At 36.1% G+C, this 15,542-nt stretch overlaps 1 protein-coding gene across 8 annotated transcripts in view; it reads right to left on the bottom strand.

Annotated features, from left to right (window-relative positions):
- CHD6 (chromodomain helicase DNA binding protein 6) overlaps positions 1-15,542 on the bottom strand; it is a 180,162-nt gene that overhangs the window by 50,982 nt on the left and 113,638 nt on the right. For 7 of the 8 annotated variants that reach the window (XM_074211989.1, XM_074211990.1, XM_074211992.1 and 4 more), the window contains 4 exons: positions 12,302-12,466; positions 5,139-5,318; positions 3,674-3,784; positions 384-586 (listed from right to left, as the gene is read on the bottom strand). In XM_074211989.1, the coding sequence (XP_074068090.1) occupies positions 384-586; positions 3,674-3,784; positions 5,139-5,318; positions 12,302-12,466 (659 nt within the window). The remainder of the gene's footprint in view (positions 1-383; positions 587-3,673; positions 3,785-5,138; positions 5,319-12,301; positions 12,467-15,542) is intronic. The other variant, XM_074211991.1, reaches the window with a different exon arrangement.

The raw sequence follows: 15,542 nt of genomic DNA on the forward strand, positions 1-15,542 counted from the left end.
TAAGTACCTTCCTAGTTGCTACCCTCTCTGCCTCCAGTCTCTTCAACATCCCCACAATGACAGTATAAAATGTAATGAATTCAAAGCATCCAAGTGAATAAAGCAGAGTCAAGGTTAAGTACCTAGAGAGTCTATGGAGGTAAGAATGAGAGCAGGAGATAAAATCATGAGTAAAATACTCTGAGAGAAGTTCAGTCACCCAAGGGACCTTTACGGGAAAAAACAACTCTGTTTTGTCTTAACAGTTCCCTGACAAGGAACAGAAAACCCGTGAGACTGAGAGAAAACCCAAAACCAGGGCTGACAGGACCTGTTAGATACCCCCAACAAACCCTAAGGGATTGGCTTGACAGAGAGAACAGGCAGGTATAACAGATACCCACCCGAAGATGAGCAGGTTCTTCTCTACCCGGAAGCATTCTGCCCGGAGGTAGCGCCGGGTTTTCTCGTTTAGCCTCCTTGATCGGGTGGGCCTTTCATCAGAGTCACTGTCTAACTCAGAAAATTCCATCAGCTCGTCCTCCTCAAAGGAGTTGTAGTGTTTGGTCTGCTTTCTCACACGGGGTCGGTCGATCACTAAGCTTTCCTAGAGACAGAGAAGGGGCTGTTGTGGGAGAAGCACCTCTTGTCTCTCTTTCTCATCCACACACACAACAGTGATCCTTTGTCAGCCCTCTTTGCATCTAAAAGAGCCATTTTCAGGCAAGAATCCTGGGCCCTGCTTGCCTCCCAAAATATAAATATTATCCTAGTAGAAAGAGTAGGAGAAAGTCTCTTAAATAATTCTGCTACCCCATAACAAGAAGAGAGTGAATTTCTTTGGGTTTTTAAAAAATATTACGTGTGCTCCTCAGTTCTCAGTGCTGTTCACAGCTATCTGCTGTTGTTGCAACCAGTCTTATAGGGGTTCACAAAGATAACATCCCTATGGGGTCCCCATCTGATCTTGCCAAGAGAAACTTAGCTACTTAGCTCAGAAGGCAGAGAGTATGCTGAACTCTGGAGACACCACCAATCACCCTTCCAACTATGTGTTAAGCAACTCTGTGTTCACCCTGATTCATTATCCATTTTTTTATCGACAATGCCTTAGATAGCTGACCTATAGAAAAGCCTTTCACAGAAAATATTCTTTCTAGCTCCACAATTTTATCTATTGATATAACTTCAAAGGCCATTTTCCTCAATGTCAGTCAGCATGACTTTCCTATTCCACCTGCCTATAGCACAGGTTTTGCCTCGATTCCTGCAATGTCTTTCACATTGGCCTCTCTAGGTAGAATCAACTTTAAAATGGACATCACAATTGTTTATATTAGACTAAAAATCTTGCTTTATGTTGCTAAAGATGTAAAGGTTATTTTCCTCTCCTATGTTAAAGAGAAAGAAACCTGACTATAAAACAACGGGTGAGTTTAGTAAGGAGGCAACAAAAACAGTGTAGAAGAATGTTGGAATTGCAGTCACAAGACCCTTACAAAAAAAAAAAAAAGACCCTTACAAATTGTGTGATCTTAGGTAAGCCATTTCCCCTTGCTGAGACTTAGTTTCACTCTGAGCAAGATGGAATTCTACTTAGGGCTTGGTTCATGGGATTGATACACTTTGTAAATCTCTAAGTAAATATAAATAACTTTTACTTATTTTAAAGCATTTAATATAACTCTTGAAAATCCCAAAGAATGAAAAGTTTAAAGTGCATTCGTTTGGTGAAAGGAGGTTAGATTATAATTCTGAAGGTCCTGTGACTGGGTGGCTGTGACTGCTGGTATCTGGGTATAGGAGGAAGTTGGTTCATGAATCCAGAAAGGACCTCTTGGGCTCAGCTGCAGATGTAGAGTGAGCACTTCAGAATAAGCAGGTGTGTCTCTATGTACCATATTTTAAGGTGAGCTGCTAAGGTAAGGGCCAAAGATTCATAAAAAACCCTCATTTTGTAAGGGTTAAAACAGGAACTAGATGATCCTCTCTCAGGGATGTTGTAAGGGAATCCAAATTGGAAGATGAGTAGGACTAGTTGACTTCTGAGGTACTAAGTCTAAGATTCTATAGTGCTAAGTCTTCCAAATCATTCATTATCAGGCTAGTAGTGTCCATGGAACAAATATTCATTCCTTGTTCTCTTTTAAAAAGCTGGAAGAACTGACTATACCATGAAAACTTTAAGTGACTGTGCTAAGTAGCAATGAAGAACATTAAGGACAGGTAGCGATGGTTAATAAGGGTCATTTTCTTTTTCATAGACTCTGTTCTAAACTATAGAGTCCCCTGTTCTGCTTCCCCAGTGTTCATGTCTCCTAACCCGTAAGTGGAATTTAGTTTGATAACAATGATTGGGTTTGAAAAAGGGAAAAAAAAATCCAGAAGTAATGATCTAGACAAGAGTAAAAACATTGTCCAACTAGAAAATTACTTGAAAATAGATGCAGGCTATGTGAACATAATAAATCTGCAAATCACAGAAATTATATTGAAAACATATCTTTGTTAACTATAATAAACACCTGAATGTGGCTCTTGAGAAACTTCTGCCATAGATCTAAGCAATAAAGAAAATTCCAAGCTTTTTCTACACACTTTTCCCTTCAAAAAGCAGAACTTTTCAGAGGGGTTAGACTAGAGTCGTTGGATGGTTATTGCTTCTAACACCACATTATTCAAAGGCAGCAGAGCACAATGGCTATGGAAATCCCAGCCCTGTCATTAACTGTCTCCCTGGGACCTCAGACAAGTCATTTAGTAGCTCCAGGTCTTTGTTTCCTCATTTGTAAAAATGAAGACTATAGACTAGATGACCTCCTCTAAAGCTTTAAGTTCATGGTAGAAGAGAAGTGGTATTTTTGTGTTTCTTCCATTTCAAGAAATTTAGCTCTCTATAAGAAGAATGAACACTTAGAAATAAGAACTACATTTTAAGTAATCTTTGTAATTATTTTTAGGGATCCCAAAAGGGAGGAAGAAGTACAAAGAAAAAGTGAGCAATTGTAATGCCCCTTTGGAATCTTGAATATTTTCACATTACCCATATCTAGATAGGATATGTTGTGGGAATAAAAATGTAAGGAACACTGAGCTGAGAAACAGGAGATTTGGATTTAATATCTAGTCCTTGTGCTAACACACTACTATATGATTCAGGCTAAGTAATTTAGTTTCTCTGGGAATTAATTTCTTCATCCATAAACATAGGCACAAATAGCCCATTTCATTAGGGTGTACACACATGGGCTTTTTTAAAGGGTGACATTTTTTAAGGGTGACAAATATAAAGGCTATTTTTATTCATCAAGTAAGCTAAGTTAAAGCAATTAAAAATTGATATCAAACTTTATTAAAAATAGAAACTTAAAAAAATGAATTTTATTAAAACTGAAAACTTCAAAAAAATGAGACAAAATATTAATGAAAAGAAAAATATGAGTGTGCTTAGGGAAAGAGGTGTGTGTGTGTGTGTGTGTGTGTGTGTGTGTGTGTGTGTTTGTGTGTGTGTATGTATGTGTGTGAGAGAGAGAGAGAGAGAGAGAGAGAGAGAGAGAGAGACAGAGAGAGAGAAGAAAACTGAAATTTGAACTTCTCATAATTACCTGAGTTGTGGGTATGCTTTCATCCTGATGTTTTGTCCTGACAATACAGAAATATGCAAATATAAATAAAAATATATTTGACCCTCTACCTTCTCGTTCTTTGCATCAGTGTCCAGTTCAGCTATTTTAGCCCATTTCTGCCAAAAGTTGGGGTCATCTAAGGAAATGTCAGTCCTATTTCCTGAAGCCACAAAACTAGCCTGTGAAGAAGATAACAGTGAATCAACAAACTGCTATCAAAAGCATGAACTGGCAACACACTTGAGTTACTTCACACACATTCAAAACCAAAACTTTCAACAGAATATCATAGGTAAAGGTATATGATACTTAAGTCATTCACTTATTAAAAGACAGGGGAAAAGCTTCATTTTTTTATTCATAGATTCACTGAATAGTAATTCAAATTTCAAAGTTCAGATTCAATCAATCTCTCTTCAAATAGGAAACAATTTTTTAAAAATAAACAAGGAACTGAGGGAAACAGGGTTAAGTGACTTGCCCAGGATTATAAATATTAGAGACCAGATTTGAACTCATTTCAGTTTTCCTGATTTTAGTTTCAGCACTCTATCCAACTCTATCCATTGAGCCTCTTAGCTACTCTCAAAAAAGAAAATAAAAGAGATTCCATCTAGGGCCAGCAACCTTGCAAAATAGTTACATCTAAAGATACATCACTTGCTTATTATTTTCAATGAAAAGCATTGCTATCATTCTCTTGATAAATTAAAGCATAATGTATCCTGAGGAAAAATAAGAAATCTAATACAGTTGGAAAAGAGGACTTTGGGCTGTAAAAAGATGAGGATCTAGGCAGCTACACAAAGAATAGAAGTCATCTTACCATCACATAAAGAGCAATGAGCTAGAAGTCAGAAAAACTGGGTTCAAATCTGCTGTCACTTACCTAGGTAGATGAGCCAGGCAGTTAACACTGCTAAAGTCTAGTTTCTTATCTGTGAAATGGGGACCACAAAACCTACCTCACAAGGGATGTTGTAATGATCAAATGAGACAAAATAAAAAGCTTTATAAATTTATTACGATGTCACTAATATTATTCTCTCTGGCAAAATCTCTATTCCCATGGAATTAAAAGTATAATATAAACATACACAATACAAATATTCATTATTTTTTAGAACTCTATAAGAATTTCTGTCCTAAGATATTTATCAAGGAGTATTCATTCATATAATATATCTTAAGTCAAATGTACCACTGCTGTACTATATCTATGGCTCACAACATCAAAATATTTGATAATATGGATCCTAAACTTCAGTTGGAAATGTTTTTCTGTCGTGACTGTGATACTACACTTTGCTACACAAAAGGAATTGAATTTTGAAATGGGCTGTCATTGAAATAATTAACCAATCATAATTAATCATTCTCATGTGAATTCTAATACATTTTTTGCATGCATATACATTTAGAGAACCAAAATTTGTCTGGTAAAAGTCAAAGAAAAGCAACTGTCTGAGCCAGAGAAGATTGGTGTCAACTGGGTAGAAGAGGAATTAGATGATTATCAAGAAATTCCTATACCTTAGCAAAGGTAGATCCTTTTCCTTCAGACTGGATAGTGATAGTGTGGGTTCTTCTTTGTAGGATCTGATCTATATCTTCTTCACAAAATTTAGAACCTTCATCTTCTTCATCCATTAAGGCTCCGTAAGCTCCTTTCCGAAGTAAGTCCTCTACCTCTATCTTTGTGAGCTGCTGTACCTAAATCAAAAGAGAGAGAGAGGAGAGGAGAGGAGAGGAGAGGAGAGGAGAGGAAGAGGAGAGGAGAGGAGAGGAGAGGAGAGGAGAGGAGAGGAGAGGAGAGGAGAGGAGAGGAGAGGAGAGGAGAGGAGAGGAGAGGAGAGGAGAGGAGAGGAGAGGAGAGGAGAGGAGAGGAGAGGAGAGGAGAGGAGAGGAGAGGAGAGGGAGGGAGGGAGGGAGGGAGGGGGGGGAGAGAGAGAGAGAGAGAGAGAGAGAGAGAGAGAGAAGGTGTTTGCTAAAAATGAAAAGAAAAAAAAGCACCTTTTCAAGGAATTAAGTTTTTACACTGAGTTGCCAATTTTTCTACTATGGACTTGTGATATACACAAGTTCTGAGCAAGGACAAAATGACCTAAAATTTAGCAATCTGGGTTGTTGCCAAGTATCACAAAATTAATAAAACAAAAATAAATTTATATACACATTCCTGAAAAGGGGAAAAACTGGTTATTTTGATTTCTTCAGTTTGACAATATCCTTAGAAAATGTCCAGATGGAGAGACTTGCATGAACTGATGCAAAGTAAAGTGACTAGAACCACAAGACTATTGTACACAGTAACAGTAATGTTGTAAAATAATTAATTATGAATGATTTTGCTATTCTGAGCAATGCAATGATCCATGACTCTTCTGTGAAGGGATTCATGATGAAAAATATTATTTACTTCTAGAAAAAGAACTGATGGGAGTCTGAAACATTCTTGTTTTACTTATGTATCTTGGATTTTTTGGTCTGAGTATTTTTTCATAATGTGAATAATATGGAATTATGTTTTACATGACTGAACATATATAATAGACAATGATTTCTCAATGATGGGGTGGGGAGGGAGAAGAATTAGAAATTCAAAATTTTTAAAAACAAATGTTAAAAAGCTTTACACGTAATTGGGAAAAAAAAGAATTTAAAAATGTCCAGATGTTCCCTATGAGCTAGCAAAGGGTAATTTATACAAAATAAGTACATTGAAATCATAGGTTCAGAACTACGAAGAAAACTGAAAGATGATTGAATCACATCTCCTCATCTTACAAATGAAAAAACTATAAAATGCTAAATATTGAAAATAATATCAATTTTTGCATTTTAAAAAAGGCTCTCCTTTCTTAACTTATTCTCACTATTGAATAAGTCCCTCTTGTGCCCTTACTATATTCTACTTTATAGTATTCTTATTTGTGCACATATTTTATCTACCCTTGAATTTTTAGGTTCTTAGGCAAACACTGTGCTTGTTTTTTTAAAATCTTCTGTCTTCTTGAGTGCCTGAATGATGAATGGTATTGAGGTATGACTATCTCAACTTGTTGTGATTAAGAAATAGAGAAATAAAAAGCTATTTCCTGGTAAAAATGTTTGTTGTTGTTGTGCCACTTAGACTCAAATTCATTAATCTTTTTGTCCTGGGCTGATGATTTGATATATTCTTTACTTAGAGTAATAAGACACAGCAACATTTGAAAATTTTAACTTAAAATACTATACTGTCCTGCTTCAAAGACATCTTAGTTGCCTGTATTTTAAAATATCTGTGAATTAAACTGCGGGTAACAAAGTTCTTACTTCAAGCCATTTAAATTTTTTCTTTCTTCAGATTATTATATTGGGAAACCAATCATGAACATTGATCAGTATTTAAACAGTTTCTTATTTCTTTTAAAATTTAAATTTTATTTTCCCCCTAACATTTATTTTTCAAAATCATAAGTTCCAAATTCTCTCCCTTCATCCCTTTCTTTCTTCCTGCTCATAGAGATAGCAAGCAATTTGATACAGGTTGTACATGTAGAGTGATGCAAAACTTATTATTATTATTATTTTTTAGTTTTTGCAATGCAATGGGGTTAAGTGGCTTGCCCAAGGCCACACAGCTAGGTAATAAGTGTCTGAGGTCAGATTTGAATTCAGGTACTCCTGACTCCAGGGCCAGTGTTCTATCCACTCAGCCACCTAGCTGCCCCCACAAAACTTATTTTCATACTAGACTTCTTGTGAAAGAAAACACAACATCATTTTCCCTCCACCCCCCCTTAAAAAACCCCCACCAAGGAAAATAAAGCAGGAAAAAAAGCATGCTTTGATCTGCATTCAGATTCCATCAGTTCTTTCTCCGGAGATGGATAGCATTATTGACCATAAGTCCTTTGGATAAGTCAAAAGTCTTAGCTCACTGTATTGCTTAGAATAGCTACATCATTTACAGTTGATCACTGTACAATATTGCTGTTACTGTGTTCAATTTTCTTCTGGTTCTACTCATTTCCCTATGCATCAGTTCAGATTTTTCTGAGAGTATCTTGCTTGTCATTTCTGCTTTTGGTTTTTGCAAGGTGACAGGGTATTGTTTGTTTTTGGTTTTGTGTGTGTGTGTGTGTGTGTGTGTGTGTGTGTGTGTGATTTCTTATAATACAATAATATTCCATCACAATCATATATCATAACTTGTTCAGTCACTCCCCAACTGAAGAGCATCCCCCTCAATTTCCTGTTCTTTGCCACCATTAACAGTGCTGTTAGAAATATTAATGTATATATAAATCATTTCCATTGCACTTATTTATTTTAAAATCTCTTTGAGATACACACCTAGTAGTGGTATTGCAAGATCAAAGGAAACGCACGGTTCTATAGCCCTTTGGGCAGTTCTAATTTGCTCTCCAGAATGGGTGAATCACTTAACCACTCCACTGACAAAGCATAATTATCTCAATTTTTCCACATTCCCTCCAAAATTTGTCATTTTCTTTGCTCTCACCTTAACTAATCTAAGAGGTATGCATTCCTCTTATCAATAGTGACAGAGAATTTTTTAAAATATGACTAGAAATAGTTTTGATTACTTCATCTGAAATCTGTATCTTTTAACTATTTATCCTGGGGAAAGGTTCTTATTTTTATAAATTTTGTTCATTTCTCAATATATTTGTGAAATGAAGGTTTTATACTTGCTGTAAAACTTTTTGATGTTTATGATTATGTATTTCCCTTTGATCTTTTTCTCCCCCTTTATCCTCTTTCCTTTCACTCTGTCTATTCTCAAAAATCTTTTGCTTCTGACTGCCAACTCCTCCATTCTGCTCTCCCTTCTATCAGCTGCCTCCCTCCCTCCCTCCCTCCCTTATTCCTTTCACTTTCTACTTTCCTGTAGGGTACTATAGATTTCTATGCCCAATTCCCCATGATGCCCATCACTATAAAAGCTCTTTTTCACCTCTTTTGTAAGATGTTACTCCATTTTACCTCTCCCTTTCCTCTTCTTCCACTACATTCCTTTCTTCTTCCTTAATTTATTTTTAGCTAACATCTCATCTTTTTCCACTCACACCTGTATTCTCTGTCCATGCATTCTTCTAACTGCACTAATAATGAAAAATTCTTAAAAGATACAAGTATCATCTTTCCATGCCAAGTTTTATATAAACTGTTTTACCTTACTGAATCCCTTATATTTTCTATTTCCCATTTTATGTTTCTCTTGAATTTTGTATTTGAAAAGCAAATTTTCTATTTAGCTCTGGTCTTTTCATAAAGAATGTTTGGAAGTTTCTATTATATTCAGTTTTGCTGAGTAGGTGATTCTTTATTATAGTCCTAGTTCCTTTTCTATATCATATTCCAATCTTTTAATGTATAAGCTGCTAAAACCTGTGTTATCCTAACAATGGTACTGTGATACTTAATTTTTTTTTTTCCTGGCTGCTTGTACTAGTTTCTCCTTGATCTAGGAACTCTGAAATTTGGTTAAATATTTCTAGTGGTTTTCATTTTGGGATCTACTTCAGGAAGTGATCAGTAGATTCTTTATATTTGATTTTACCCTCTGGTTCTAGAGAATCAGGACATTTTTCTTTAATAAATTCTTAAAGGATGATGTCTAGGTTCTTTTTGATAATATTTTTCAGGTAGTCTAATAATTCTTAAATTATCTCTTCTAGATCTATTTTTCAGGTTAGTTGTTTTTCCAATGAAATATTTCATAGTTTCTTCCTATCTTTTCAGTTTTTTAAACTTTGAATGTTTCTTTTTGTCTCATGGAATCATTAATGCCTTCTTGTCCAATTCTATTTTTTAAGGAATTATTTTTTTTCAGTGAGCTTTTGTACTTCTTTCCTCATCTGGCCAATTTTTAGGAAATCCTTTTCCTTGGTAAATTTTAGCATATTTTTTCCATTTAGACAATTCTGTTTTTCATCTTCTCATTGGATTTTTTATACCCCCTTTCCCATTTGCTCAAAATTTTTTTTAAAGTAGTTTTTTCTTGGTGATTTTTTTATATATCTTTTTCCATTCGGCCAATTCTCCTTTTCAAGACATTCTTCTCCTCATTGGATTCTTTCTATCTCTTTTATCATATGGCCTGTTCTGTTTTTAAAGATGTTTATTTTCTTCAGTATTTTTTATGCCTCCTATACCAAGATTTTGATTTTTAACGTGGTTTTCTTGCATCACTCCCCCTAATTTCCTTCTGTCTCTTATTTTAAAACCATTTTGAGCTCCTCTAGAAATTCCTTTTCAACATAAGATTAATTCATATTTTTCTTTGAGACTCTGAACGTAGCAGTTTTGACTGTTGTCTTCTTCCAAATTTGTGTTTTCACCTTCCTTATCACCATAGTAATACTGTATAGCCAAGTTCTTTTTCTCTGTTGTTTACTCATTTTTCTAAAAGTCGTATTTCTTGAAGTTTCACTCCATTCTTTCGGGGATTCTACTGCTTCAGAATTCATTTTGAGGCATTATTTAAAGTTGTTTTGAGGGGAACTTGGGAGAGCTCAGGCAAATCCCTGTCTTTTCTCTGCCATCCCAGCTCATTCAGTTTTATAACTCCCTCCTCTTTCCCAACAAAACAAAGAGGATGGTTACTCTAATGTGTCTTTGGCAAAATTAAAACATGACCAAACTATATGACTAAAATGTAGAAAAAAATTGGTTTCAGATTTTCCAAGGAAAAAGGTGGCTTGTTAGCTTAATAAATTATGGTAATAACCACTGTGTTCTTCTGTTAATTACCAGTAATTTCTTTTTAAAAAAAATTTGTTATTAATAACTTGATAAATGACAAACATGGCCATTTTCCTATACAAAAACAGGAAGAAAGCTGAACACTAAGCCTTGCCTCAACAATAAATACAGATTGATGCTGCTATTTTAAATGAAAAGGTAACAGATTAGTTCCAACACTGTTTATCCCACTTGTCTATATTTGGTCCTGACTTTCCTTTTGCTCTCTTCCATTTTCACATCAACTTCTACCAAGACACTATATTTCCATCAGAAAAATTGCTATGGTAGCAGTAAAGTACTTTTAATTGTTTATCATGAAATTTAATCCTATTACATATGCCTCTGAGTCTGATTTTCTTCATCTGCAAAATGCAGCCAAATGAACCTTAATTATCTCCTAAGTTTAGAGTTTTTAACTTGAGGGTCCATAATACATCAGTAAAATTATTTTCTTCTGTAATCCAATGTATTTTACAAAAACTTATGAGGTCTTCTTTTAAAACATGTCAATATAACTGCTTTCTCCTCCAATCCTATTTAATGCACTCAAAAATATAAATCTGAGAGTTATCTTTTTATATACACTTAAAAATCCTTCAGGCTTCATTAGACTGCCAAGTTATCTTTCCCTCCCCTCCCTCACATACCCACTTTAACACCCCTTTCCACTCTCTTGTTTAACACTTATATATCATATATTCTGGGTCAAGTACTTTACAATTATTTCATTTGACCCTTTTAATAACTCTGGGAGGTATGTTATAAAATGAAAAATACAGATGAGGCAAACTGAGGTAAACAAACTTGTCTAGGGTCCTATAGCTAGTAAGTGTCTAAGTCTGGATCTGAACTCAAGTTCTCCTGCCTCCAGGTTCAGCTCTCTATCTCTTGCATCACCTAACTACTTTACAAAAACATTAATAACCCCTGATCTAAATGAAGCTTAAGAACTAACCTGACCAAAGGGAGGTATCATGGAAAGGCAGTGGTGGGTGGTAGGGGGAAGAGAGCCAGCTGACTGCATCCTGTGATGTGGCTGAAATATGCAACTTCACCATGAGGGCTACCACCAGACAGAGTCGACCATGAGAGCAGGGTCTGGTCCACTAGACTTGGGCGGTAACTGCCACTCTGCCACAGCCAGGGGACCCAGGAACAGATGCAAGTGACAATCAAGGTTGTCATCGCCTGCCCAATGGCTCTCACTCGCGGGACCAGTCACTACATTGATCGGAGGAAAGTCCTCATGAAGTGGGAATATAGGCCAGGGAAAGTCAGTCACAATGCCATAGACAGAGAGGGAAGGTCACAGAGACAAAACCCAGAGGTAGTATTATGACTGACCAAGAAGCAGCCAAGTCATATAGACCAAGGTCCCAGGAAAAGAATGGAATCACAGTGGGAAAGATAACTGTCAGTGCCAGCAATGACAGGGGACCCCAGGCAGCCCCAGGCAGTGAATAGAGTATTGATCTCGGAATCAAGAGCTTAGGAGTTTGAATCTAGACTCAGTCATTTGATTCTTACTAGCTGTGTGACCTTGGGAAAGTCACTTAACCCTGACTGCCTCACATCCAGGACCATCTCCAGTTGTTCTGATTCATATCTGGCCACTGAACCCAGTTGTCTCTGGAGGAGAAAGTGAAGTTGAAGTACATCCCCCCTCACTCAAATACAATTCATGTGCTTGCCATGGCATCACGTCCTCTGAAAAAAGCCATGATCTTCGAGAACAAAGGACAAACATCATCACAACCTACTTTGAAATACAAGGGTTGACTATACAGAACTAATAATACTTTAAATGATACAAGTGAATACTTGCCTGGAATCAAGGAATCTGTCTTACTGAGATCCTGATGACAGGCAAGAAAATCCACTCTGTAAATACTCAGTTTAGCTGTAGGAAAAACATTCAGAAAGCTGGTTATACTCACCCCATTTGTGCTTCCCTTTCGATTAATGTCCTGTAGGATAGCTTTGTCTAGCCCCAGCTTCAGACTGGCTTTGTCAAACATTTCTCGTTCATAGGAATTTCGAGTAATGAGACGATAGACCTTCACAGCTTTGCTTTGACCAATTCGATGACAGCGAGCTTGAGCCTAGTGGGAGTAGGACAGTCAAAGAACACATTAATTCCCTTAACTAATTAACTATAAAATCTTATAGCTTTTACCTCTACAACACTTTTTATATTGAGCCTGTTTTTTTCTACTCATATGACTATAATTCCTGGTTCTGCCCCTTATTGCATCTCATCTAGACCATAGCTTCCTAACTGATCTTTCTACATTATCCCTCCTTTTTCCATTCCATCCCCTATACCTGCCAATGTTATTTCTAAAGCCCAGGCACAATCCATGTTGATCACTTGTCCAAGAATCACAAGTGGTGGATCCCTTATGCCTCTAAGACAAATGGCAAACTTCTCTAAACCCCTTCATGGTCTGTGGTCAATCAATCTTTCCAAATTATTATACACTACTTCTATACATGCACTCATGTACAAGAAACAGACAAATGGGACCCTTTCTTCCTTAATCATTATGGTTAAGGCAGCTAAATGGCACAGTGCATAGAGAACTGGACCTGGATTTAGGAGGCCCTTAGTTCAAATCTGTCTCAGATTCTTGATACTTACTAGCTGCGTGACCCTGGGCAAGTCACTTAACCCCAACTGCTTTGCCAGAAAAAATCATTATAGCTTATGTGCCCTATCTTCTGTCTCTGTCTTAGTAGTGTGTTTACACATCTGGAATATACTAGTTTCTTTCAAAGATCAGCTGATGCCTTTCCTGATTTCTCTTACATGTTAGTGCCTCAGTTGATCCCATAATACCTTGATGTATTTTATTTACATTTACATATATATGTACATTCTCCTGATAGATTGCAAGTTCCCTGAAGGCAGAGATGGTTCCATTTGTGGCACAAAATGTAGTAAGTGATTAAGAAATGCTTAATGATTTAATTAAAAAGACATCCTGCTTTTATTTTATTTTTTAAAATTTATTTATTTTTTTAAAACCACCATAGACAGGTAAGTTGGGTTTTTTTTTTTTTGCCAGGCAATGTGGTTAAGTGGCTTGCCCAAGGCCACACAGCTAGGTAATTATTAAGTGTCTGAGGCTGTATTTGAACTCAGGTATTCCTGACTCCAGGGTTGGTGCTCTATCCACTGCGCCACCTAGTTGCCCCTAGACAGGTAAATTAAAGCTGAACTATCAAAGTAGTGACACTGGAAGGCCCTATGCTTATTCTAACACTGCTGCTATTGCTCACAATATTTTTTTTGCAATTCCTGTGTTGACAATGCTTTCAGAGACTGAGTACATTCTTTGGAATTTGCTAAGTGATAGCAAATCTTCATCTGAAAACAATAGTCAAAAATAGACAAATAGTCAAAAATCATTTAGAGACAGATATGGTATTAAAAAAAGGTGAGTGAACAATCTGGCTAACATGACTTTTGGTCAAAATTAAGAGGTGTTTGCAAAACAATGAGATAATTTTCTTGTGTTATTTACAAATTGATCATATATAGAATTTATAAATATGAACTCTAAAAACATTCTGAATAAAAGTTGTTAAATATGGGGAAACAATTTTTATTTGAATGCCTCATTTTTGGCACAAATGGTGTTTTAGGAATAGCCCTAATAAGTTATATTTCTATCTCTAAAAAGTTATAGAAGAAGGCTTTCTACTGAGTCTGTTTTAAAAAAAATATGAAAATGAGCTAAGAATGCAATATTAAAGGATCAGAAAAGCAAAAGAAGTTAGTCAAGATAATTTTCTTGGGCCAGTTTCCTCATTAATAAAAGAATTGAACTAGATAATCTCCTGGGTTCTTTTTATAGTTCTGAGAGTCTATGACGTGGGGCATAGATTCAGAGTATGAACCCCAAATCAGAATAGAAATATGCCTTAATCAGGAAGGAGTGAGGGGTCTTGGAACAGTTTTAAGATGTTGTATGGATCTAATAATCTTGCCTGTACTATTCGCAGGCTCATAATTCTTCTTTCATTGTATAATGCAGAGATCATTCACCAAATCTTAACCTGAAGAAGATTAAGGAAAAGAGGCAGTGATATTCAAAATAGATATTGGTGAGCAAAACAGGAAAAAAGTCAGGGACTTATGTCAGAATTTCTATTTGTTCCAATCTTTGATAATATCACAGTGGAAGTGGTAAATACTTATGCAGTATGACTAAAAATTTAAATTTAAAATTTGGTAATTTTCTGATATTTATTTTTCCCACTAAACTACAACTAATGTATGAAATTTTATTTTTAAAAATCATTATTCTAGTCAATGATTTGCCTCTTAAGAGTGAAACTGACTCTACATCCAAAGGTGCGTGTGTTTATCAGATCCTTTCCAACATGACAGATACTGAGAATAGATTTTAATAGAAGGCGGACTGACAGGTTTATAGCAGGCCCGAGTGGGGATTTCTGAGAAGCAAAAGGTGAGGGCAAGGGAAATAGACATTTGAGTAACTAAAAGAGAGGTCACAAAAGAAGAGGAGGGCACCAACAAAAGCTAGCATGCAACTAAAAAGAAGCTTCTCTCTTTTCCAGAACCATAACAAAAGCTTTAAACTTGTGGATTTCCTATTAATATCTTTCATAACTCCCCATACAATGGCAAGGTTCTGCTTTAGGCAAGAAGTTGCCATTCTGCATATAGCAACATCCATAGAAGGATAAGGTAGGGGCAGCTAGGTGGCGCTGTGGATATAGCACCGCCCCTGGAGTCAGGAATACCTGAGTTCAAATCCTGTCTCAGACACTTAATAATTACGGAGCTATGTGGCCTTGGGCAAGCCACTTAACCCCACTGCCTTGCAAAAAAAAACCAAACCATAAGGTAGATGGACACAGATATACACAGACACACATGAACACACACACACACACACACACATATAATTTTATCTAATTTTATCTCAGTATGAAGACCTGGTTCCAGATTTCATTAGTTTCTTGGGTCTGTACTCTTCCCCATCCTCTTATGCTGTGAGGTTCCTGTCCACTTTTCCATAACTCATCCACCTAATTCGTTACAGAATTTTATCTGATTCTTTTAATATTTTGTGTATACTAGAGCAACATTCTAGTTATTTATTATCTCCTGCTCTTGCTATATGCTTTTTTCCCTAGTTATACTTA

Source organism: Macrotis lagotis, chromosome 1, assembly GCF_037893015.1.
Source record: "Macrotis lagotis isolate mMagLag1 chromosome 1, bilby.v1.9.chrom.fasta, whole genome shotgun sequence".
In the NCBI taxonomy this organism is placed as follows: Eukaryota; Metazoa; Chordata; class Mammalia; order Peramelemorphia; family Peramelidae; genus Macrotis; species Macrotis lagotis.